We start from the raw sequence: 25,007 nt of genomic DNA, 5'->3' as shown, positions 1-25,007 counted from the left end.
ATAACTTTGGATATACTGTCAAAATATTCTGATCATACAAAGTGGGCATATTTCTGATTATTTTTGAAGATATTACACGTGATACAAGAAACAGGGATGCCGATAATATTGACCAGAACTATAGCTTGTCTTTCAGGTAGATGATGGATGAGAGAAAACGAGAGATGGATCTTGGGTAGGTTGGATCAGCCCTGCAACCCTGCTACTTGGCAGCTTCTAGCGCTTTGTGCACCTGGATGTTTGTGCGCTGACATCTAGTTAAAGGAGATTCATCACGTGCAAGACTGGACCATGTGAACAGCCATCATGAATTTCCTTAAAGGGGCCTTTTTAAAGCATATTCCCCTCCTGTTGCATATTAGCAGGTAACATCTTCCGGTATCCATAGTGACACATGGCACACTGCCAGCGGTCTCACTTTCAGCCAATCCCGTTAAATTCTATTGGTATCCTGAAAGGAGAAGCGTTTTCGCACATTCACACTGACAAATGCCTTGTCACATGCACAGACACGTGTCTCCAGCGGTGAAAATCAGGCAGCTACATTGATAGCCCCATCCTGCTAAGGACCCAGGATGTGTGCCTGCTAGGAGAGCACACTGCCAGGTGTGCTGTCTTTTAGGGGAGAGGCAGGGTAGGACTGGTGTCCACTGGTGACAGACTCCAAGCTACAGGATACGTGGAGACTGGAATCATTTCCAGAAGCCGGTGCGTACGGTGGAGGTGTGAAATGGGACAGCTGTCTGCAGAGTGATGATGTGCCGACAATGAGCTAGGCTACCAGTATCAGTGGCTTCTTGTGCCGAAGTGAAGCCCCGTCCCATATTTGCAACGTGCCGAATGTCCAGCAGTTTTCACTTGCATATACAATAAAAATTGGACTTTATTGTTTTGTTTTGCCAGGCTGGGCTTAATCTTTTTGGCATCTTCTGAGCACCTGAATAGGAACCAATGGGGGTCCAGAGTGGGGGTTTACCCGCCAATATTTATTTTGACTGTATTCTTCCCACCCAGAAAACAGACCTTTTCCATTTAAATTAATCGACCCCCCCCTCCCGCCCTAATATCAGGCTCTCTCCTATGCCTTTGCAGATAAAGACAAACAAGATCTCACCTTTGAGTAAGAACAAATGGGAGATTGTCCAAGGATTTTGAAATGCATCATGTCTGTAACAAGCCAGTGTCTGGTTTCCGCCCATCTTCTGGGGGTTATTCGGCAATGTGTCACTCAGCTCACGGCGGCTCTGGGCTGGACGCTCTTCGGGAAAAGCCTGAAACGAAACACCACAGTGTTGACAACAAATTGAAAACCCTTATTGTCCATGTACATCTGCCTTCTATTTAATGCTCTGGTGACTCACTGTCATGGGTGCAATGATTATTGTGAGGACGATCTGATAGGAATTCTGCCGCAAAGGGCCATGATCCGCGCCACATGACTACCCAGCTTCCAATAAGGGCTTTGCCTGAAAGGCAGCAAGATTACTCTCCAGGTGGGCTCCCTGTAGATTGTGAAGAACAATGTATTTCTTCGATTTTACAATCCTGAATTATGGCGGGCTTTTGATTTTATTGTCAGATTTGTTTGACCAGTTATAAATTCCTTGGCCACGTGTTGGATTTGCTAAATGATTCAAGTGGGTGATGAATGGGAACAGGCCTCTTGCCTAATTCCAAATTAAGGCCTAGATTTGAAGCCCGGGGACTGTCACGGGGGAGCCAGCGAGGACGATCCTCAGTCTCTCTTCTGAGACACGTGTCCTGAGAATGCTAATGTCTTCTCCTTCGATGCATGGAAGTGGCGACCTTTGCTCTCCTTGTGTGTGTTTGCCACAAACCTCATTAATAGATAAGAATCATATTCCTGCTTGCGACGGCGCCAACCACACTTCTCAGCCGCTGTCATGTCCGCCGTTTGCTGCCCTTATCAGTCCCGTATAAGACGTCATTGGGATGGTGCTGGTGACCCAGCTGCTGTTGAGAAGCTACACTCGTCCTCTGGACTCCACCAAGACCACCAGGCAGGGCTGTCGCCTGTGTGTCGAGGCGGGGGGGGTGGTGCAGGTATGTTTTCCTGGGTCCTGGACTGATATACCAATGGACTTCCTCCCTCCTGGATTGGCTGAAGGTGACATTTTGCCAGGGGGGCCAGAACTCCTTGCTACACCGCAGTCCAGAGTGTGACAGCAGACCGTCCACTTCAGCAAGGGCTGCAGGAAGGAGAGAAACGAGCATGGCTACATGACATGGATGGCACAGAAAGTCAGCAGGCAGAAGGGGCCAGGGGGAGGTGAAGGAGAGGCCGAGAGGCAGGTGGCCGGGACCTGGCCTTCCCCTCAGCCCCCTGAAGGACTGCTTAACACCACTGAATACACATGGAGTCGGAAAACATCTCCCACTTGGATCTGTCACTCTCATTTTCACAGGCTTCCTGACTGTGGTGACATTGACACCGTCAAAACCATATGCCATGAGTCAGTACAGAACATACACTTACATTTTAACAGCTGAAATGACCTGTATTGGCATGTATTTCAAAGATCAAGAGTCAGAAACGCCATTACCCCCCCCCCCCCACATGACCTGTGCCCCCCAGCCCACAGGGAGCTGCCCTACCCACTTTTACACTGCATATTTGCCTTGAGGCTACACTCTGGTTTAGAAAATTGTCTATAAGGGACTCGCCCTCACTCACCTTGTCAGCAGTGACTGTGGCTATATGACACCACCCCCTCCAAAGGATAAACTACAAAGCTCATAAAGAATCCCCAGCAACCTGCTTAATACTCCCCCTAGTGTTTATTGTGGAAGCATTTCTACATCTTCCAAAGGTACAGCTGTGCCATCGCTCTCTGCTAACGGACTGTGTCAGAGGCATGGAACACAAACCGGGCAGCCTTCACAGACAGAGAGAGAGGGAGGGAGGGGAGAGGAGGAGGAGGGGAGGGGAGAGTGAGTGAGTACGAGTGAGAGAGAGAGAGAGAGAGAGAGAGAGAGGGGAGGTGCAGCCCACAGTCAGCCAGGGGTCCTGCTCTGTTTGCGGGTGCCGAAGCACAGAGTCACCGTGGACAGAGACGCACCTGCCCTCCACAGCCACCCAGCGCCCATCTGTCCTCCTCCACGGTCGCCTGGCGCCCCCCCACCCTCCACGGCCACTCAGCATCCACCCGCACCCATCCGCCCTCCTCCATGGCCACCCGGCGCCCCCCCACCCTCCACGGCCACCCAGGGGAGAAGAAACCCAAAGTCCACGCCAACTTTCCTGTGTGCCTTTACAAAGAATACCACACGTTACTACTATTACTGTTATTCTGAGGACCGAGCAGCATGTGTGAACGTGGGATTTTGGGAAACAACGGTAGGAGAAATACTTTGACCCGTTCTACTGTGTGCAGTTCTAGCTTAAACCCAGCAAAAGAGGAATTAAGTGTCTTTGTCAGAGAAGAGAAAACCAAGATTGCTTATATGCATGTGCCTGGTGTGAGTTTATCTCTGTGTAAATTGTAAGCTCTGCCGTTACCTGTGCTCTCCACTCTTATTTGTGGATGGTACTCTGAACACCTGAGGATTTCTATGGGAATAATTTGGGGATCTCTCTCTCTCTCTCTCTCCAGCTTTCTCTTTCTCTTCTGTTGTGAAACAGTGTTGTCTGTCTTGCATAAAAGTGGATTCGTTATATCTGTTTGACAGCTGCCTGATCGGGCAGTAGAGTTCTAGCTTGTACGAGGGACCAGACTGATCCCTTCTGACACAGACGGGGACCAACTTTTCTGTCCTACTGGAAACAGTGACTTTGCAGGCAAACCACCAATCAGACTCGAGGATTTTGGTCTCGGCTGGGATTCCGCAGAGTACCTGCTGAGATGTAGTGCTCTTTGGTACATTTTCGCTGTCAATCTTACTGAACCCAAAAGTGCGACATCAAATAACTATTTGCCCCAGCTCGCATAAGACCCTCTGTGTGTCTGCCTCATGTGAATTACAGTGCCAGCTGGCAGCATCAGGATCAGCTCTGCCACTGAGGATGATGATGGACTTGCGGATCTACGCCTCAGCCGGGTAACAGACTTCTGATCCTGCAAGATTCATCCCCACATAATGCGATGAGCCTGAGGGGGAATTTATCCGGCTTCGGCCCAGCATACCTGGGGCTTCCGGGTTGGGAGTTCAGTAACGCCTCCCTAGGGTGCAACAGCAGCACAGACTCCGTGTCGCCCACTGCCACTCTGATTGTGGCGACGGGTGAAGCCGGACACCTGGGATCCCATTGCCTGGCCTCACCACCAGCAGATGCCAAGAACTGGGCGGCACTGCTTATCGTGGTGGCCGTGGCCCTCACAGTCACTGGCAACATCCTGGTCATTATGGCCGTGTCCCTGGAGAAAAGGCTACAGAACGCCACCAACTACTTTCTGATGTCACTGGCTGTGGCCGACATGCTGCTGGGCCTCCTGGTCATGCCAGTGGCCATGGTGACCATCCTGTATGGTAAGTGAAGATGTACAGCCACTTGGTTACACCAGTGCAGTGATGCATGAGTGCCCCTAGCCAGGGGTGCGGGTGACGGTCAGGGGTGCGGGTGATGGCCAGGGGTGCGGGTGACGGTCAGGGGTGCGGGTGATGGCCAGGGGTGCGGGTGACGGTCAGGGGTGCGGGTGACGGCCAGGGGTGCGGGTGACGGTCAGGGGTGCGGGTGATGGCCAGGGGTGCGGGTGACGGTCAGGGGTGCGGGGTGACGGTCAGGGGTGCGGGTGATGGTCAGGGGTGCGGGTGACGGCCAGGGGTGCGGGTGACGGTCAGGGGTGCGGGTGATGGTCAGGGGTGCGGGTGATGGTCAGGGGTGCGGGTGACGGTCAGGGGTGCGGGTGACGGTCAGGGGTGCGGGTGACGGTCAGGGGTGCGGGTGACGGTCAGGGGTGCGGGTGATGCCCAGGGGTGCGGGTGATGGTCAGGGGTGCGGGTGACGGTCAGGGGTGCGGGTGATGCCCAGGGGTGCGGGTGACGGTCAGGGGTGCGGGTGATGCCCAGGGGTGCGGGTGATGGTCAGGGGTGCGGGTGACGGTCAGGGGTGCGGGTGACGGTCAGGGGTGCGGGTGATGGTCAGGGGTGCGGGTGACGGTCAGGGGTGCGGGTGATGCCCAGGTGTGCGGGTGACGGTCAGGGGTGCGGGTGATGCCCAGGGGTGCGGGTGATGGTCAGGGGTGCGGGTGACGGTCAGGGGTGTAGGTGATGGCCGGTCAGGGATATGGGTGTTGGCCAGGGGTCTGGGGTATGGCCAGGGGTGCAGGTGACAGCCAAAGGTGTGGGTGATTGTGGGTCTCTTTATGATGACTGTAAACTTTCACACTTATGTACACCATCGCTAATTCTGTCTTATTCATGTGAGATGAACAGAAACAGTGTGAGCAAGCTTAACACAACACCATCGCAATACACGGAGAGTGTGTCAGTGTATGGAAAGAGATAAATGCAACAAGACTTGCACAATAGATTTTTTTTTTATTTCTATTGAAGACAAACACAAAAACAAGCACATAGAAATACATAATAAACATAAATAAATATATATAATATACAGATACAGACTCTCGTAAATATACATAGCCACACTGCATACACACACACATCCACCCACCCACACACATACACACACACACAAATACATTCGGCTCTTGCAAACATTTCATGGTCATGCTGTGGAAGCAGTAGCCAGGCGGGATTTGTCACCATGCCCTCTCTCTCCTCCTCTCCATCCCCCTGTTGTCCTCCTCAATCCCCCATTTCTTGCCCCCCCCATACTCCTCTGTTTCTCTGGTACGACCGGCATCACCATGCCGCTTGCCAAACTGATATTGCTGACATATGAACGCCACGACACACGTTTAGTCACGGCTGGTTTTTAAGAGCACATACCAAACGTGCTGTCACTTCCTGTCACTGTAACAGATGCACACAAGACATGGGATTAACAATAATTGTACAGGGCCATGTGAAATGGAGTCCTCCTTCATGATCTGTGTGCAATAGGGGGCACTGTGGCTCTGAGTCTCTAGCAACCTCCTCGAGTCTGCAGTGTCCGCTTCATTTGTCTGTGTGCGTGACAGAGCTGGATATGCAACCAGACAGGCAGGATTAGGAAGGGTAGGTGTCTGTTATCACAGGGACACCGGTGCCTTGATGTGACGTTATCTAAATGCATCGGCGAGGGGAAGCCATTAATCCAGATTTCTCAATCTCCCAACCCCCCACCTCCCCCCCCCCCCCCGAGCATCACACATAGATAATGTGATGTCACAGGTGCTGTGCCAAAGCACTAGAGGCAGGGTCTTCGGCTCTGGGCGGAACAGCCCCATGAAGAAGCCAGAAAAATTGAAGCTTCCCGCATATTTGAAGGGGTGCTGGTAAATAGCGCAGTTTTAAACTCCTCTGTGCTGTTTGGGGTGACTCACTGCCTTAAAGTGATGCCATTGGCTGCTGTCATTCCACCCTAATATCACCATTTGCCAAACAGCCTCCTCAATGGCCAATGATAATGACTCTATCTTTAAATAATGCCTCCACCCATCCTCGGCTGACTTAAACAAGTTTGCCCCCTTCAAAGCCTGATGATGCAAGAGATCTGAATCTTATTATTTTCATAAACATTTCATTTAATGTGTTCAAAACATTCTTCTGATAAAGAATAATTAGAGGTAACCAAGCTCTAAAGAATTCCTTTTAAAGTTTTCTTTTGACTATGACTTTTACTTAGCGTTAATGCACTCTAAGATATCTTTTAGTGTTGTAATTTCATTTATCCATGCCTTATCCAAGGTTAGGTAATTAGAATTAATTTAAAGATTTTGATTAGCAACAAAAAACATCAATGTCACGGTCTACAATAATAATAATGCTGAATATAATTATTATTATATTATTAATAATTTTACTTTAACGACGGAGTTTCACTGTTGCTTCACACCCCCAGGGCTGGGGATTATTCCCAGTGCTGCCTGGGACAGGCTCCAGGTCCAGCCACTTTGAAAGCTTGCAGACGATGCCTGAGTAACAGATTCAGTCAAGGCTTCCTTTGTGGATGCTGCAATCTCATTGGTTCAAGGTCACGTATCACCCACCATGTCACTGCCTCACATAATCAAAGCAGAGCACCGGACCCCGTGCCTGGGTAGAATGCTGCCACGTGGAGCTCACAAGTTCCCAGGTCGCATTGCCACCACATGCGATTGCTCACACACCTCCAGAGAGGCAGAACACTCTAAAAACACAGCGAGGCGATAATTCATACAACAAAGAAGGAATGAGTGTTTCATTTGTCCTCCACATTGACAGGCCCCTGGAGACACAGACACAGGCAGAGAGCGACTTTCTTTTCCTAATGAATTACCTGCTTTGCTTTCTTGGGTTCCTTCCCTTTCTTTTTACCTTATCTCCATACAGCGCTGGCCTGTCAAATGAGAATGTGCATTGTATTGTGTTTATTTGTAGTTCAGCTATCGGTTCATTACTGTTGTTTGCTCTTCTGACTGCATGCACTCTAATTAACACCAAGTGCCATGAAAAGCCCAGGAAAGACCTTGTAGTCGTCTATTGACTTTCGGATGAGAAAACCCTGAAGCTTCTGTGCGGATGTTGGTGGGAGGTTGCGCATTTGAGCTGTTGGGAGGTAAAACATACAGCCGTGCCCTCAAAACGTTAGGAGGAAAGAGCCTCAAAACTCAAGAGAAAAGTTTAGAAAAGCTGCAGGTGACTGACTGATGTGCTGGCATTACGATTTCAGTAATGAAACTATCCTCATGAAAGCATAAAAGCAAATTATCCCCACTAAAGCACCCAGTACTCGTTACAACTAGAATGAAAACATCCTGTATTCTTTAAAACTAGTAAGACAACAATCAGTACTCATGACTAAAATGAAAATACCTAGCATTCATTATAGCTAGAATGAAATCACCCAGTACTCATTACAACTGGAATGTAAACTATTAGTAATTTTTACAACTAGAAATAGAACACCCAGTATTAATTGAATGAAATACACAGTACACACTATGACAATGCATCCATCCATTTTCCAAACCGCTTATCCTACTGGGTCGCGGGGGGTCCGGAGCCTATCCCGCAAGCAATGGACACGAGGCAGGGAACAACCCAGGATGGCGGGCCAGCCCATCGCAGCACACTATGACTAGAGTACTCATAATGGCCAGAATGAAAACATTCAGTATTCATTACAACTAGAATGAAAAGACCCAGTACTCAATACGACTGAAATGAAAACACCCAGTATTCATTTTGACTAGAATGAAAAAATCAATTACTGATGCTGGCTAAAACAAAAACAGCTAACGGCTAGACTGAGAACACCCAGTGGTTATTACAACTCATCGTGCCACATGTAAGGCTAGTAGCCTCAGACAGAAGGTTGATTCATTCTAATGATGGGCACTACGCCGAGAGTGGTGTTAAAAGACTTCCCTCTCAAAGCTTCCTTGTAACAACTAACCTTTACACCGCAAAGCTGTCTGCTTACCCTGAGGACATGTCAGAGCTGCACGCGAATCCCCCCGTTTCAGTGCTGAGGGCTGTTCCCTTGCAGGCTGCTTCACAGGTGTCGTATACAGCTCGAGATTTACTTGACAAGCAGTGGCAAAGCGGCAGCCGTTATTGATGTAAAAAAAATTCCTGCAAAAGAGATTATATGTGGCACAGTGCACCATGTAGCCGTTTTCACCTCGGAAGTCAGTGAGGTAATTAGCCTGCTCCAGGAGACAGCAGGCCCGGTGTCATCTTTGTCCGGAGCTCATAGCCTCCAGGTCAATGGTCCTTTTCACTGGCTGACTCACATCAGAACGTCATGCTGAAAAGAACTTTGCCTCCATGGCGATCTGCTCATCCGTAGAGAGTGGCTGGACTTGTCCAGGGAAAATCTAGGAAATAAACTGCCAGCGGTCACAGGTGGTCACGGGTGATAAGGTACTCAGTGCCCTGTCACAGCGCCCCCCTCCTGCCCACATGGAGTCACACAGGACATTTGTGTTCCTTTTTTAGACAGCGAGAATGCTCTGGGAGACAACGTGTCCTTTAAAAGGCTCTTTGCTACTTTTAAAACACATTGTCCGAGTTCAGAGTGTTGACTGCGGTGTGTGTGTGTTTTTTCAGGCACATAGATACACACATTTGGGTATGAGGTGCTGCATTTTTGGTGCGTTAATCTAAAGTCAACAATGTCAGACTCTTGAAGTGGAGAACCGCAGGTTGCGTACCATGTAATGCTAATGCTAACACAACATGTACCCCTCTGCAGATTTTAAATCAAAGTTCAGTTCGGAAGGCCACTTATACTTGTTGTTGTGTCTGGTCTCACTTCTTACATTGTTGATGGCGATGTCACTTTTGTTCTCTTCTAAGAACAGAAAAAAAAAATCAGTTACACAAGAAACTATTGATCAGTCATCACAGTTATTCACTGGAAAATAGCTAAGGTTTTATACCAGAAAGGTGTGGAAACACAGGAGAGTGACAGACAACATATTTCTGTCACTATCAAACCCATTTTATTCTATACATGATTTTGACATTAATTGTTGCAACATGTTAATTTCCATCATAAGAACCTATATTGTTTAGACTTACTAGGCATTAGCACTTAATGTTGGTTCAAATACTAAGCTGAAATACACTCCCTGGCCAGAAAAAAGTCAAACACTTTAATATTTCATTGGGCCGCCATTAACTTTGATTATGGTGTATGTTTGTCAATGCATTGTTTCCACATGCTGGTGGAATATCTCAACATTTTTTTCCATCCACATTTGTATTAATTTCTCGTTGAGACCTTGTACTGATGATAGGTGAGTTGAACCACCCTGTACAGTCTTCTTCAGCACGTCTCAAAGACTTTCAATGGGGTTTAAGGTCAAGACTCTGACGATATGAATCTGAAAAATGTTGACATTATCGTCCTGGAATATGCCCATTGCATTAGGAAAGAAAAGATCCATTGATGGGATAACCTGGCTATTCAGGAGATTCAGGTACTCAGCTGACTTCATTTTATTGCTGCATAACGTTGCTGAGCTGTAATAAGGATGCAATCATTGCCTCTTAAATACCGTACTTGCTGATTTAAATTCAAATGGTGTTTACTTTTGACTTTTTTTTAGTCAGTTATGGTTAAAGTAAAGAAGTCTGGACCTAAAGACTATAGTCTGGTGTGGAGTAATGAACTCCATGCTTGATGGGTTTATGGAAAATAGATAGGCCTATTATGCTGTTCTACTTTTGGGACTGTGGGTAAAGATTAGAGAGCTGCACAGGGATGATATCTATCTCCCATCCACATCCATCCCTGCGAACAGCTAAACCATCCCCTCCCCAACCCCACAAGCACCAAAACTGCCCCCACCACATTCCTGCATTTACCAACACAAGAACAGTACATATTAAAATACAACATGTCCATATTTGTCTTTAAATACCTTAATTATTAAATTACTCACTTGGCACATTTCCCCAAACAAATTAGCGTGCCAGAGCATGCAGGACAAATAGCCCCTTGTTTTGGTAACTGTTAATGTTAATTGTGTTCCCGATTGTAGTCTGTGCCTTTTCCTGTGTCTTGTGTGAACCCTGTAAGATCCTCGTGTGTCTTCAGCAATTGTATAAATTATCCACCATGTGTGTGTTCTTACAGACCAGCGCCAGACCTCCATGTTTCGGAGCTTTCTGCTGTTTAGTGGTTGTTTGGTGTCTGTCTTAGCCCTTTAAAAGGATTAATGAAAGAGCGATGTTTTCTCCATCAAGTGAGCTTGTCTTCCTTCCCTACTGCAATACCTTGATCTACCATACATAATATTATTTTGCATTATCCAGACCAAATTATCAAAACGTACTTAAAACTAATCTGAAATGATTGTAAAACTTTGCTTACATTTTTTCCACATTTGAGAGTGGTGTGTCCGGTACAGTAGCACATTTCTCCCATAGACAAATTGTTTTTCAGCAGCCCTGTACAGCCCAGGCTGCACTGCCACCGGCTGGTGCTGGGGTGAGAACAAATAATTTAACAGAACAAAAGGACTAGACCTTTTTTTTGTTTTTAAGGAAGATTGGCATCGGGGTTAAAATACTGGAGGCAAGGCTTAAAATAAGCCCAGAGTGATCGGCGCTAACGACACCCATGCCCTTTGGTAAAGAAAAGGGCCCTCTTCCCTATATGTGAGAGACAAACATGGCAGTATCTAATACCAAACAGATTAGCAGTTCACATTCCAGATGGGAAATATCTTTTACAACCTTACGCAAATTTACACACAACGTGACAGACAGGGAATGCCTTAATAACGTGCAAACAGTTAGCATTGTTTAATACCCCAAAACAACCAGGTGAGGTTGGGGAGCAGGTGATATAGCACGTTGCCACACCCAACACATGACGCAAAGCCTTGGGATTCCGGTTGGTGTCCCCCCCCCCGGCCAGTCCAGTTCCAGCCTGTGGAAACTGTGGAAATACCCATGTATCTGCCTGAGTGAGGTGTTATGCGTGCGTCCCCTTCGCCTGGTCCAGCCACACAGGTCCTCAGGGAAATGAGCTACATGGCCAGAGTGTCGTAACTACAGTAATGCTCCCTGAACAATAGGGATGCAAAGTTCGATTCAATTTACAGAGCCGATCCTACCAGTCTCTGTGTTTAAATGAATCGAACCTTTGATTCAAAGACTTTGTTGTGACGCACTACATTCTGCTGTACTTTGTTAAATTACTTTAATCGAAACTGCATGTTTATTAAAATCTTATGTATATTAAAATATTGGTCTTCTCAGAGTCTTGTGAATGTAAATCACTTCTGGTCTAATTAAAGTGAAAAACAATCATGTAAGCTTTAATGTTTTAAATATAAACGAACAATCAGCCTCCAAAAGCCTGATAAAATCTGGAGTACCTTTTTGCAAACATATAATCTAAAATGCTTTCATTAAAGGATAAAAACCAACATCAAAGTCACAACATACAGAATACTACAAACGCTGCTCGTAAAGGCTATAGGCCTATACTGTGGGTTTTGGGTATGTAGAGGGGAACGGAGAATAACATGGCCACGGAGAGTGTACGAAAAGCACAAGTACATTTTAAATGGTTGTTGTGTGTTTTTATATGTTAATTTGCCAAATATTAACTGCTCAAGGTGTGGATCTACAAAAAGTTCGATTCTTTTAGATCTGAAAACCGGTTCGATCGATTCACTGAAATAAATCGGTTCAAAAGAATGTTTCGTTTACGAATCAGATATCACTGCAGAACAACCCCCCAGTCGGTACCCAGGGACTTTCCGAAGAGAAAGCTAGTACCAAAACAACTCCATGCTTCAAATCAAATTTATATCACACTTTCCTGGTAATAAACACTGACCATTTAAAAAGTATGACAAAATAATTCAAAGACAAAATTATAAAATTGGGAAATGGGTCTAGACAGCCTGCAACACACGGGCGCGCCAACACACACAAACAGACACAAAACCACAATAACAGAAGATACAAATAACAGTTTTGTTTTCATGTTTCATCAGTTAAAAACATGCATGCAACGATCAATATGAAATAGTACAAATTACTATTGTTAGACAGCTAGAGATCCACTGTGTAATCTCTAATTTCCCAGTACAGCATTTAAAAAGCTGTACTGGGTCGCTGGTTCATACGGTAAGCTAGGTTAATTGATTTTTTTTGTATTTTTTTAAACGCGTTTCTACCGAGAGGAAGAGGCTTAACGTGAATTTTATCATTTTGCCATTTGGGTACAGTTTAATGCATATGGTGAAAGGATATAGTTCTGGCCACTAATTTACGTGAAAATATGGTTTAAGTTATGGTACAATTACAACGCTGTCTTCATATAATGCGTTCCTATATAGATTAAAACACTGCTTTGAATTTAATAATTTTGACTTTGGAATACAATTTCGTGCATTTAATAATATAATGCATTCATGGTTTCCCTAAATTGTTGCTTTGGTACATAAAGCTACGTTAAGCTTTTACACATGCAAATGTAGAGCGATTTATCTGTTACATTGAAGTCTTGCAACAATACTGCTGCTGCTTAAAAATCCGCTAAACATAAGAAGTCCAGAGAAGACAGAATGGCCAATGCACATGAAGTTAAACCATGCAAATACCTGTCCTCACACAAACGGAAGCTTGATTTCACATTTAACACGAACACGTCTTATGTCTCTGCTGATATACTGATAAAAAGTAATATTATTTCAATGATACTTTTTTTGTCTCTCAAATATATGTATAATGTGTGTACTGTAGGTATGTGTTAGTCATCACGGCTGCTGAAATTTATATATAGATTAGTGAGATTTCAGTGACTAAATGATCGTATAGACGATTGTGTTAATATATGATAATTTACAATTACACTTAGTTTTGTAGCGGGAAAGCGCTTTTTTCGTATTGCGTAATTAGGGTAAATATCCTCAAAGGATCGTGGTCTCTAGCTGAGATCGACGTACAAACAGGCATACGGGAGTATAAATAATGTTGTTTGATGCATAATTAACCGCGATTCTCCACGGAAAGCAGTACTTTCTGCTCGTCGCAGCGCCCGCAATTAGCCGCCCAGCTCCGAGGAGGCGGCACTTCCAAGACCCGCAACGGAGACCTCGATAGCAGATTAATATTGCTTTAATTACGCCTTGGTTCATCACTTCTTGATAATTCGCAGCTGGCTGTTTTATTAGATAAAGTGAGGGCTCGTAATGGGCTTGTTATAGGGCTGTCTCTAGGTAAAACAAGAGTGCCCTGTAAACACCAACGATATCACTTTGCATCCGGAGAGGAACCAGGCTTGGAAACGCTCAGTGGGTGGGACTGGCGTGTGTTGTGAGACACTACCACTAGTGTAAACCAATTATAAGTCAGCTGAAGAGCTGCAATATTGACACCTTGCCATAATCCCATAAACTTAATTTGGTTATCGCCCACTTTTACCCCATCATCACAGTCATAGTGCCTGCAGCTTGTCTCTGGAAGAATCGCAGTTGACATCATGGACTTGTAACTTGAACATAATTGTTCACAAAATTGCGCCTCCTACAGGACTGAGAAGAAATGCCTTTGATGTGAATACAGTAAAATCCTGTTATAGCGGACTCGCATATAACGGAATTTCGCTTATAACGGACAAACAGTTTAGTTTCCAGGGCCGCTTTTAGCTGTAGTTTTGTTCGCTATAACGGACACGCAGGCTCCGCCTACAAGCGCGTGCCATGCCAGTGATATCCAACGCAGATACGTAGTCGGGATTATTAATAGTTACGCATCTGGTCATGTAAAGTTGGATTACTACATGTACAATATAATAATCCATACCACAAGTGTGTCTGCTGGGGTGTGGCATGAGTAAATGGTGTCCTGTAGTTGTGTTCTGGGCATACAGCAACTCCGGATATAACGGACTGTTTTGCCAGGTCCCCTTTAGTCCTTTATAACGGGATTTTACTGTAGTTATGAAAGGAGTAAAAAATAATGTATTGGATATAAGCATCAACTAGACTAGCGATTCGCAAAAAATATTGACCGAAAAAAAATAAAAAGTCCTTTATCACATTGAGAAAATCATATTATGACCCCCCGCCCACTCCTATTATTTGGAAGTCCCTGGGCGGTTGTGATGCACGGTTTGAAAACCATCGAGTTACAGTACATTGTTACTGTAAACAATTAACTCAGTACAAACAGGGAACAGCAGCAGATTCCGTCATGGGTGTCATGTTCTCACATACTTTATGATAGTGGTGTAGATTTGAGTAGTAACGAGTAAGTAAGTAACGAATACCAGGCTGTAATGAATCGTTACGAGTATTCAGCCGTTCAAGGATTCGTTGCTGACAGTAACGAAATAACTGGATATTTTCTGAGTGGCCAGCTAATTAACGAGAGACTTAGCTCTCATCTGAAAAAGTGCAAATGATCATGTTCTTTAACAAAACCACGATCTTTGTGCAAAACTGTATGATAAATAGCTAATAGCAGCTTGACAGCACATTGACTGAGTTGACTGACTGCATGATAAGCCTATATAGTTACGTAACCGTTACAATAGACCTATTGCATAAATATTCATAATAGAAATGACAGCATCCAGATTTTTCTTTCTTATAATCTTTATTCACTAGGCCATATTTTAAATGGGCTCTCAATTTTGAGAAAGCAATCGTGATTGCAGTTCTTACAACCAGCAAGAGCATCATGCGCCAAATTACCCACACTAACGCGATGCTGCTAAGCGCTGTAGGCTTACGGACTATGGTACAGTATAGATGGCAGCGTTCATTGTATGCATAGCCAACCCAAGTAGCAACGGGTATTAGGTAACGAGTATTAAATAACGAATACTGGACTGCCGAGTACTCGGTAGTAACGATAACTCAAAAGCAACGGATAACCACATCACTGCTTTGTGAGAGAACCGTTATCTGTCACGTGACACGACTTAGGTTGCCCAATCACAGGGGTATGGCTAAGGGAGGGCAGGGGGTGTACAGTGCCCACCCAACAGACCAGATCTAACCAATCATTAGTGATCTAATTGAATATTCATAGGAGCCCCTATAAGAGAGAATGATTTGGTGCCACCTCTCCTCTTGGCTGATAACTATTACTGTCGCCACCCTTATTATAAGTCTCTCCCCCAATTATTTTCTAGAGGTAGCTGTCATAGTAAATAAGGTTGGAGATCCCTGTCCAATATTCAAGCAAACTTTCACATCATGGTCAGACTGCCCACCAGGAGACCCCCCCAAAACCTCTGACATTATTCCAGCACTGGTGCTCTCCCACTGTGGCCACTGCTCACCACAGGAAGACATCCTGGTAACGTCACAGCACTCTCTGTCGTGAGATGCAGTGCAGCATGGCTGCTGACGAGGACACACCTGAAACTTGCTTTTGGTATTTGCTGCTGCATGAGCTATTGAGGCTGTGAATTTCTGTGCTGATTTATTTGGGTTATGTAAGCGCTGGTGTGACAGGCCACGGACTTGTGATTAAAGGGTTCAAGCCCAATGTGGGACAGTGTAGTTTGAAAAATACACTTCAGACGTTTAAATACCATGTCTACCTTGGTGAAGATTAGTGGAGAATCATGGTCCTTGTCTCCAGAGTCTGATTCTCACACAGAGCACATGGAGAATGAGTTTAAAAAGCGTTTCAACTTTCAAGAAGCTCCATGTTTTCATCAAATTATAGCATCTGGCTTTCGGGGTTTGTGTCAAACATTTTTATTAATCACACAGACACATATAAGGACAGGGTATAGGCATACAACACACATAAAATGATGTGCAGACCATCAAACACATACACACAGAAGGATGTTTGAACATTCATGGTGGAAATACTTTCCAGGTCCTTCATTTAATCAGTGTTTGTAAACAAAGTGCCACAATGTTATCCGGATGTAATGACCCTAATTACAGCCATTCAGCCGCACTGCCTTTGTCTATGATGAATGGCACCGATCAGTCTTATTTATTTTCATTATCAATGTTGCTTGTAGATCTAGGTGAGTAGCACTGTCGCTTCACACCTCCCATGTTGTGAGTTTGAATCCCACCTCTGCTTTCTGGGTTTGGACTTTACATGTTCTCCCCCTGACATGTTGGCTTCTTCCTGCAGTTTGGTTTCTCTAAATAGATCAGTGTGTGTGGATTATGTTTATATTTCATTGTGGGGACCAAATGTCCCCCACAATGTGATTAAAAAAAATAGTGGGGACAATTTTTCACGTCTCCTCAAAGATCTGTAAATGCAATCAAAGATGGCAAAACTCTAGTACTTTGTTTGTCTGCTTATGGTTAAAGTTAGGGCTGGGTAGGGGTTAAGGGCATCAGGTTGGGATTCGAGGTTTCCCCAAAGACACTGGGGAATGATATAATCACAAACCTGTGTCTGTGTGTCTGTGTGTCTGTCCTGTGATGCACCCCTCCAGGTTGTAACCTTATCCCTTATGCTGAGCCTGTGATACGATCTAGGCCAGTGTTTCTCAACCCTATCCTTGGGGACCCCCAGACGGTCCACAATTTTGTTCCATCCTAGCTTGACAAACACTGTTTTAGCCCTCCCAAGTCCCCCCCTCCCCCCCCCCCCCCCCCCGAGTTCATAAGTGGTAAGTGAACAGGTGAGTGGCAGTTTTCTTCCATGTGGCTCGTCTGTGATCGTCTCCAAGCCTCTTCCATGCTGTGCAGCGTCTGTGAGAACATGTCAAGGGAAGGGTATGAAACCACGATTTTTCCATCGTCGCCTTCCCAGCTTCCAAGCACTGCTCCGGTCTGCCATGATAATAAGAACCCTGTGGTTGTATATAAGCTTCAGTTTATTTGTTCCGTTTTCATCTTGCTGCAGGCAAGATTAATTGTCCTTATTGTTTTATCGTCATCGAAGTGGGAGCTGTTATGAGACAGCGCACTGCCCGATGTCTGTTAGCAGTCATCGAGTGGTGTATGGTCTTTGTATAACCCCTGACAGCTTGTGTTCAGGACACCAGGAACGACACTATACATGAAAGAGTGGGGAGACACGCTCATTGTTGTTTGTCTTTGCTGAAACTCCAGAACGCCTTTTTTTTTCTCTGCGTGACACAGAAGCGTTGATGAAAGAGAGCATTTGCTACAGGGCTTGTTTCTGTCTACCGATAAGTAACCACGGAGTCTTTTTTCCCGACTCGGAGGAGGACGGGGCTGGAAGCCGCAGGAGCTTCTGCCTGAGGAGCGGCCCGTTCCCCTTCAGACTGAAGTGTTTTGTCAAAGTGAGATTTTACTCCCAGAAAATTCGCAGTCACGCTTTTAATATACCTGCTTTGTCTGCCTCCATTTAAGCGCCCCTCTGAAGAAGCAGGGAGAGCAGCCCCCACGGCTGATTTCGGCACTTCTGAGATCTCACTCCCCTCATGCCTTCTGCATGTCATTTTTCGGTGCTGAGCCGATGGCTGCAATATTCACGGTGCTTTACTTGGATTTAGGCTTTGAACCTGTCTCATCAGGGGGTTGGGTTACAGCCTCAGAGGAGAAATTTGCAAGACAATTCAAGTGTTTTTGAGAATGACCAGTTTGCGCCATCATATTTCTAACTTATGAACACATGCCTCTTTATTTTTATAAATGCAGAGACAGAAACAGCAGGAAGGTTTCTCTATTTTCAAACCTGCGATGGTCCTTCAAAGCTACATTTCTTTATTTGTTACAGGAATATGTCCTCCGGCTCTTTTCAGTGCTTTCAGACTCATTCAGACTGAGCCGCGTGTCTCCGAGCTCACCTCTAGAAATGAGTTGTGTAACTTGATGTCATGATCTGCCTTTTGTTCATGGGAGAAAGGATGAAGGGGCGATGAAAAATCAGCAAAATCAGACTCACTTTTTCCATAACTGAAATGAAATTGAATAAAAGTTTCTTCCTTTAATGTTAAATTAATATTTTAATTTAATTTCACCCCATAGCATGGCTTACTGGAAAGAAATGAGGGCAATGTTTTTTAACTACCTGAGGAAGTTTCTCCAGAAACTGATGTCTAATATATGATTTTTCGCTCCATACACATTCTTTTATGAAATATGATTGGCATTCAGATATTAAAAACAAAAATCAGTAGATGTATATTCTTTTATATATCATTTGTTATTGACCAGCCATGTTGAGTTTTTCAAGGGAAAGCAGTCTAAGAGTAAAACAGATAGATATTACAAAGATACTGACAGCACAGTTGGTCTCTGATGGACTTATGTAAATCAAATGGAAGCCTTCATAGAGTTCATTGTCTGTATATATTCTTTGTATATATTCAGTGTAAATATGCAAACACGTTACTTTTGCTCGTGGAAGAGCAGCATGCTGGGATTGCTGGAGGCCCAGCCCAGCTCCACCTATGGCAACATCCAGTGGCCATGACAACCTAGTGCACTTGCAGTGTAAAAAAACAGCACTTACTTAAGACCACACGGCTTACCTGGCACCGCCTCCCCAAATTACAAAAAACTGAAAGAGATAATGGAAGAATTATGGTCACCGTGGTTTTGGGGGTCAAAAATGTTACTACAATTATTCATCAAGTTTTGGTATCAGCTATTTATACCACAGCTAACAAAATGCATGGAAGCCAGCGTTTTGTCCTGTTATCGGGTACATTAGTTCATTCGGAAGTCATATTGAACCCCCTGTGGAAAGCAAGGATTTTTCTGAGCAGTTATTGAGTTATTGAAGTGGAGTCTGACGCTTGCTGAGGCTGAAACGTTAGGACGCGTTCAGTCCATTGAGTGTTTCTGTGCCCCTACATGAGCCCCGAGCCTCAGTGAGTGTGAGCGAGTATACCTGTGTGTCAGTACGTGTCTATGGTTGCCTGTATGTGTCCTGCTTCGCTGTTGAACACCTCACTGTTTCAGTATGTGCAGTCCAGCACAGCATGCGAATAGTGTCTATTAAGCACAGCGTTTATTTTTCTCTGTGCATGGATCTGCGATATCTTGTCCCCCCTGCCGGGGGATTGATGTCATTGTGAATGGTATAAGCAGCCAAACAGCTTCCCCATTATCTGCCAGGCCCCTCAGTGTCTGTTGAAAACAGGCACGTGGATCTCTGTCTGTCCCCTTTGTGAGTCTGTCCCCTGCAGCATCAGCATTTTGTGTCCCTCTTCAGGATACAGCTGGCCGCTGCCTCCAACCCTGTGCCCAATCTGGATCTACCTGGACGTCCTCTTCTCCACAGCGTCCATCATGCACCTGTGTGCCATTTCCCTGGATCGCTACATCGCCATACGCAATCCCATCCAGCACAGCCGCTTTAACTCCCGGACGAAGGCCTTCATGAAGATCATGGCAGTCTGGACCATCTCTGTTGGTATGTGCTAATTTAGTGGTCTGGACCATCTCTATTGGTATGTGCTAATATGGTAGTCTGGACCATCTCTATTGGTATGTGCTAATTTAGTGGTCTGGACTATCTCTGTTGGTATGTGCTAATATGGAGGTCTGGGTCATCTCTATTGGTATGTGCTAATATGGTGGTCTGCACCATCTCTATTGGTATGTGCTAATATGGCGGTCTGGGCCATCTCTATTGGTATGTGCTAATTTAGTGGTCTGGACCATCTCTATTGGTATGTGCTAATATGGTGGTCTGGACCATCTCTATTGGTATGTGCTAATATGGTGGCCTGGGCCATCTCTATTGGTATGTGCTAATATGGTGGTCTGGGCCATCTCTATTGGTATGTGCTAATATGGTGGTCTGGGCCATCTCTATTGGTATATGCTAATATGGAAGTCTGGACCATCTCTGTTGGTATGTGCTAATATGGCGGTCAGGACCATCTCTATTGGTATGTGCTAATATGGTGGTCTGGGCCATCTCTATTGGTATGTGCTAATATGGCAGTCTGGGTCATCTCTGTTGGTATGTGCTAATATGGAGGTCTGGACCATCTCTATTGGTATTTGTTAATATGGTGGTCTGGGCCATCTCTATTGGTATATGTTAATATGGCGGTCTGGACTATCTCTATTGGTATGTGCTAATATGGTGGTCTGGGCCATCTCTATTGGTATGTGCTAATATGGTGGTCTGGGCCATCTCTATTGGTATGTGCTAACATGGCGGTCTGGACCATCTCTGTTGGTATGTGCTAATATGGCGGTCAGGACCATCTCTATTGGTATGTGCTAATATGGTGGTCTGGGCCATCTCTATTGGTATATGTTAATATGGCAGTCTGGGCCATCTCTGTTGGTATGTGCTAATATGGAGGTCTAGACCATCTCTATTGGTATTTGTTAATATGGTGGTCTGGGCCATCTCTATTGGTATGTGCTAATATGGCGGTCTGGACTATCTCTATTGGTATGTGCTAATGTGGCGGTCTGGACCATCTCTATTGGTATGTGCTAATATTGCGGTCTGGACCAGCCCTATTGGTATGTGCTAACATGGCGGTCTGGACCATCTCTATTGGTGTTCCTTGCCACATGGTTTCAGCAGCACATGAGCTCTTTGTGCTGCGGTTGTTGCTGTTGTGAGTCAGTTACCAGCTCTAATATTGTAATTGTGGAAACACTGTGGAACAGAAACATTGGTCTGAAATGGACCTAAGGATGTTAAAATATCTCAAACACTTGTAAACATACTTAATTTCCCAGATGGAAATGAAGACCCCTGCTTTCAAAAAGAGTGTTCATGTATTCATATGACAAGTCTTCAATTAAAAATCTCCAAGCCAGGTCCTGGATGTACTTAGTCCACTTGGTTTTACATATTAACTTATGCCGATGGCTTCTGGAGCATGACAGGCATTGGTTGGTTCTCTTTATTTAGATCAGGTATTGAGAAAAAGGTGACTGAAAATATGGCTAAAATAACGTTAGCCAAATCAGTTAGAGTAGATATTGTCCACATTGATTTTCTGAAAAAGCAACTGATTTACTAGGGATCTACCATGTACAGCATGTCCAGCTACAGGCCGACTGGGTCTGGGTATTATGAAACCTCACATGAAATCTGTCGGCAGGGCACAGATAAGAGTAACGAAAATGCATGTGGAAGAACACCTACATGCAGGAAAACTATTGGTAGTTCTCAGCAGCTCCCTCATTAGGGGTCTTAGTGTCAAACTCAGCTTGCTGCCAGACTGAACCTTCTCAATCAGAGGCCCTCTGTGTGTGCAGACTGGCTAGAGAGCAGCCAATGGAGGTCGGGTGATGGGTGCTTGAAAGTGCCCTCTTAATGTGTGCCCACAGACAGCCGCTGTTTATGGGCAGAGTTGTTGATAACTGTTGTCCTGGGGAGAGCCACTACAGCCTACTTTTGTGCTGCTATAATTGTGGCGCTGGACATATGAGGGCTTTTTAAAGCTCCCTCTGGTGTTTCCTGTGAGGAGGTTGACTGGTTAAATAGTCTGTGTTTGAAATTGCTATGCTGCTTGGCAGAAGGACTGGCTCGCTACTCTAGTACAGTTTAATGCTTCGTCAAAGCTAATTATAGGCTTGCCAACTTTGGTCGGCTGGCTGAAGTGAGATTTTCAATTCGAGATAAGTCTACACTCACATATGTAACAGTTTTATTACATTGTAAATAGTCTGTAGGGTTTCAAACTACCCCAATGCCTTTGATGTAGCTGATTGTAAGTTTATATCGGAATAATATAGATTTCGTAGGACTTTTTGCATGAGCGTGAGAGTTTGAAAGTGTGACTGTCACGCCAGATCCGTGAGAGTTGGAAACATTGTAATTAGCATGACCTCTGAAGTTAAATAACCCTACCCATGTATCTTGCTATTTTTCTTATGTAAGGAACAGTTTTATTTAATTCTTTTTGCATATGCACACTGTGCAAATTGACTGAGATGCTCATTTATCAGAGGGTAACCAAGTGACTCCACAATAATGTGTTCACTTGTAACTGGGATGTGAATACAGTTAATGGGCATCACACAAATTGGCCTGCATGCAATCGTCCACCCCTGAAGTTCAAACAGCACTTAAGCTCATCCTTCAACAATAAAGCCAGTTCTAAAATATTTATGTCACTCAATGAAAAAGCAGTAATGACAGCGACACCATTGTTTTCTATGAGCTTGACAATTCGTTGTAAAAACAGTGGGCCAGATAGCTGCCCCTGTGCACAACGGTGTCATCATTTAAAATAACAAAGTCGTAATTGGATGGTGAAATGTGGACGGTTTTATTTCACAGTCATGATTGTGATTGCTGTCCGTGACTGCAGCCTGAACCAACAGAAATAAGTATCAAGCAAAAGTGGTTCAGTTTCATTTAGTCAGTACACGCTTCATGCATTCTTTTTAGGTGCATGTTTATTCATTTCACATTCATTTTACTCACAGCAGTTTACCATGTAAGGGCAACACACACACACATGTGTGTGTATATATATATATATATATATATATATATATATATATATATATATATATATATATATATATATATATATATATAGTATATACATGACAATGAGAATATACAGTACAGATAATTATGAGTAAACCTATTTGAGCAGCTAGGGGGCTCTGATTATGGGTAAAAGGGCAGTTTTTGAATATTTAAGGAAGAAGGTTCTGAGTCTTTTTGACCACAGAGGGTACGTAGTCAGAAGAGGGCATATTCCTGCATACAGGAAATTCTCATATATACAGCCTTACATCCTCCAATGGCAACATTTACAAATGGTTCAAGGTTTGCCATCAAGTAAGTTTACTCATCTGCCATCACTTGTCACTCAGGGCTGTGTTTTACTTTTTAACCACTTATGTCTACAGTTTCTGGTCCGCGCCGCTTATGTTTGCACACACTTTCCTGTCAGTCACACAGGTATATTTTAGGCTTCTGGCTTCGCCTGCCTGGTGCCATGTTTGACTTGCGATCAGTTTGGATTTCCCAATGGCCAGACTATGGTCTGCCTTGATAACTTCATCATTCGGTTTTAGATTTGCTGAAAGATTCTTGGGTCTAGATAACTAGAACAGGCAGAAGAATCTGCACTGTGAAGGCTGCTATTACTGGAAAATGTATTTGGAATTGAATGTTGGCTCTGGTTAATGCTGTTTCCGTGCACAAGGGATTTAGTCTGAATCATCTCCATGCAGGAAAAATATTTAGTATAAAAACGCATTTTGTTTAGCACAATGTTTGTGGAAATGTCTTTGCTCATTGAATAAACTGGGTTTCATATTTTATACATGATATAATTAAGGGTTGTGTGAGTGTATATAAACCGATTGTATCAGTTTTTGATATGCACTTAGATACACACAGATGTAGCTACTTGCGATCTCTCCTTACATTAATAACATGATACCCCCATCTTCATATCCGCAGGGATCTCCATGCCCATCCCTGTCCTGGGCCTCCGAGATCACTCGAAAGTTTTCAAGAACCGCACCTGCCAGCTCACGGACAACAACTTTGTTCTGGTGGGCTCCTTCGTGGCCTTTTTCGTCCCCCTGATTATCATGGTGGTCACCTACTTCCTGACCATCGGTGCCCTGCAGAACGAGGCCACCCTCTGCTTGGACCAGCTGGTACCCAAACCCAAGTGGGCCATTCCCCTCAACTTCCTGCCACAGGGCTCCCTGTCCTCAGAGAAGCTCTTCTTCCGGCGGTCGCTAAGCCGAGAGGCGGGGCCTCAGGCTGGGAGACGGACCATGCAGTCGATCAGCAATGAGCAGAAGGCCTCTAAAGTTCTGGGTATCGTCTTCTTTCTCTTTGTGTTCATGTGGTGCCCGTTTTTCATCACTAACGTGCTGGCGGTGGTATGCGGCGGGGCCTGCAGCGCCAGCATCATGGACGGCCTCCTCAACGTCTTCGTGTGGGTGGGCTACCTTTCTTCAGCCGTCAACCCGCTCGTCTACACACTGTTCAACAAGACGTACCGCTCTGCCTTCTGGCGCTACGCCCGCTGCCGATACCGAGAGGAGAGGAAGCCACTGCAGCTCATCCTGGTCAACACCATCCCACCAGTTGCCTTCAGCCACAGCCAGCTGCCTCTGGGCGACATCGCCCCTCTGAGGAACGGGAACTGTGGGGCTGGTCGTCATAGTTACGCCCCCGTGGCCTCGAGGGAGGACAAACTTGGCTTGTCTGAGCTCGGGGGGATGTGCGCTGGTGAGGAGAAGGTCAGCTGTGTGTAACTGGAGACTGGGGGGGGGGGGGCGGGGGGCTTGTATATTTCCTCACTATAAGAACCATGGCAACCATGCAGGAAGTCCTGCAAATAGCCGTTATCTGCAAGATAAAGGCTCTGGGTTAAAGAGCGATAGATGAGGGAGCGATTAACGATGGAGCAATTGATGACAAAAGGACGAATCCGATAGAGGCACGACCAGAAGTATCCGCTACTTTATGGACAGTGTCTTGTACTTTACTGAAAGCATATCAAATAACCGGAAGCCGGTCGACCTCAGAGAATCTCTGACCTCTGAACCCATACCACATAT

At 45.1% G+C, this 25,007-nt stretch overlaps 1 protein-coding gene and 1 long non-coding RNA gene across 5 annotated transcripts; one reads left to right on the top strand and one right to left on the bottom strand.

Moving 5' to 3' along the window:
• Positions 1 to 3,041: 3,041 nt before the first annotated feature.
• htr2aa (5-hydroxytryptamine (serotonin) receptor 2A, genome duplicate a) lies at positions 3,042 to 24,701 on the top strand. 2 transcript variants are annotated; one of them, XM_048978232.1, is made up of 4 exons: positions 3,042 to 3,358; positions 3,986 to 4,488; positions 19,699 to 19,899; positions 23,890 to 24,701. In XM_048978232.1, exons 2-4 carry the CDS (start codon positions 4,104 to 4,106, stop codon positions 24,699 to 24,701), a joined length of 1,398 nt encoding a protein of 465 aa, XP_048834189.1. In that variant the 5' UTR covers positions 3,042 to 3,358; positions 3,986 to 4,103. The 2 variants fall into 2 exon arrangements, with proteins under 2 accessions (XP_048834189.1, XP_048834188.1); XM_048978231.1 differs by having other exon boundaries at positions 3,615 to 4,488.
• LOC125709615 (uncharacterized) lies at positions 6,590 to 14,339 on the bottom strand. 3 transcript variants are annotated; one of them, XR_007382771.1, is made up of 7 exons: positions 14,002 to 14,339; positions 10,931 to 11,042; positions 9,372 to 9,403; positions 8,844 to 8,927; positions 8,531 to 8,682; positions 7,385 to 7,444; positions 6,590 to 7,255 (listed from the first exon to the last, which is right to left on the bottom strand). It is a non-coding gene; the product is annotated as an uncharacterized LOC125709615 (long non-coding RNA). The 3 variants fall into 3 exon arrangements; XR_007382770.1 differs by lacking the exon at positions 10,931 to 11,042 and having other exon boundaries at positions 6,590 to 7,040; positions 7,116 to 7,255; XR_007382769.1 differs by lacking the exon at positions 10,931 to 11,042.
• Positions 24,702 to 25,007: the final 306 nt, after the last annotated feature.

The sequence above is a fragment of the Brienomyrus brachyistius genome, chromosome 16, assembly GCF_023856365.1.
Source record: "Brienomyrus brachyistius isolate T26 chromosome 16, BBRACH_0.4, whole genome shotgun sequence".
Lineage (NCBI taxonomy): Eukaryota > Metazoa > Chordata > Actinopteri > Osteoglossiformes > Mormyridae > Brienomyrus > Brienomyrus brachyistius.
The sequence above is the reverse complement of the archived record's forward strand: the minus strand, read 5'-3'. Positions and strand labels throughout refer to the sequence as shown.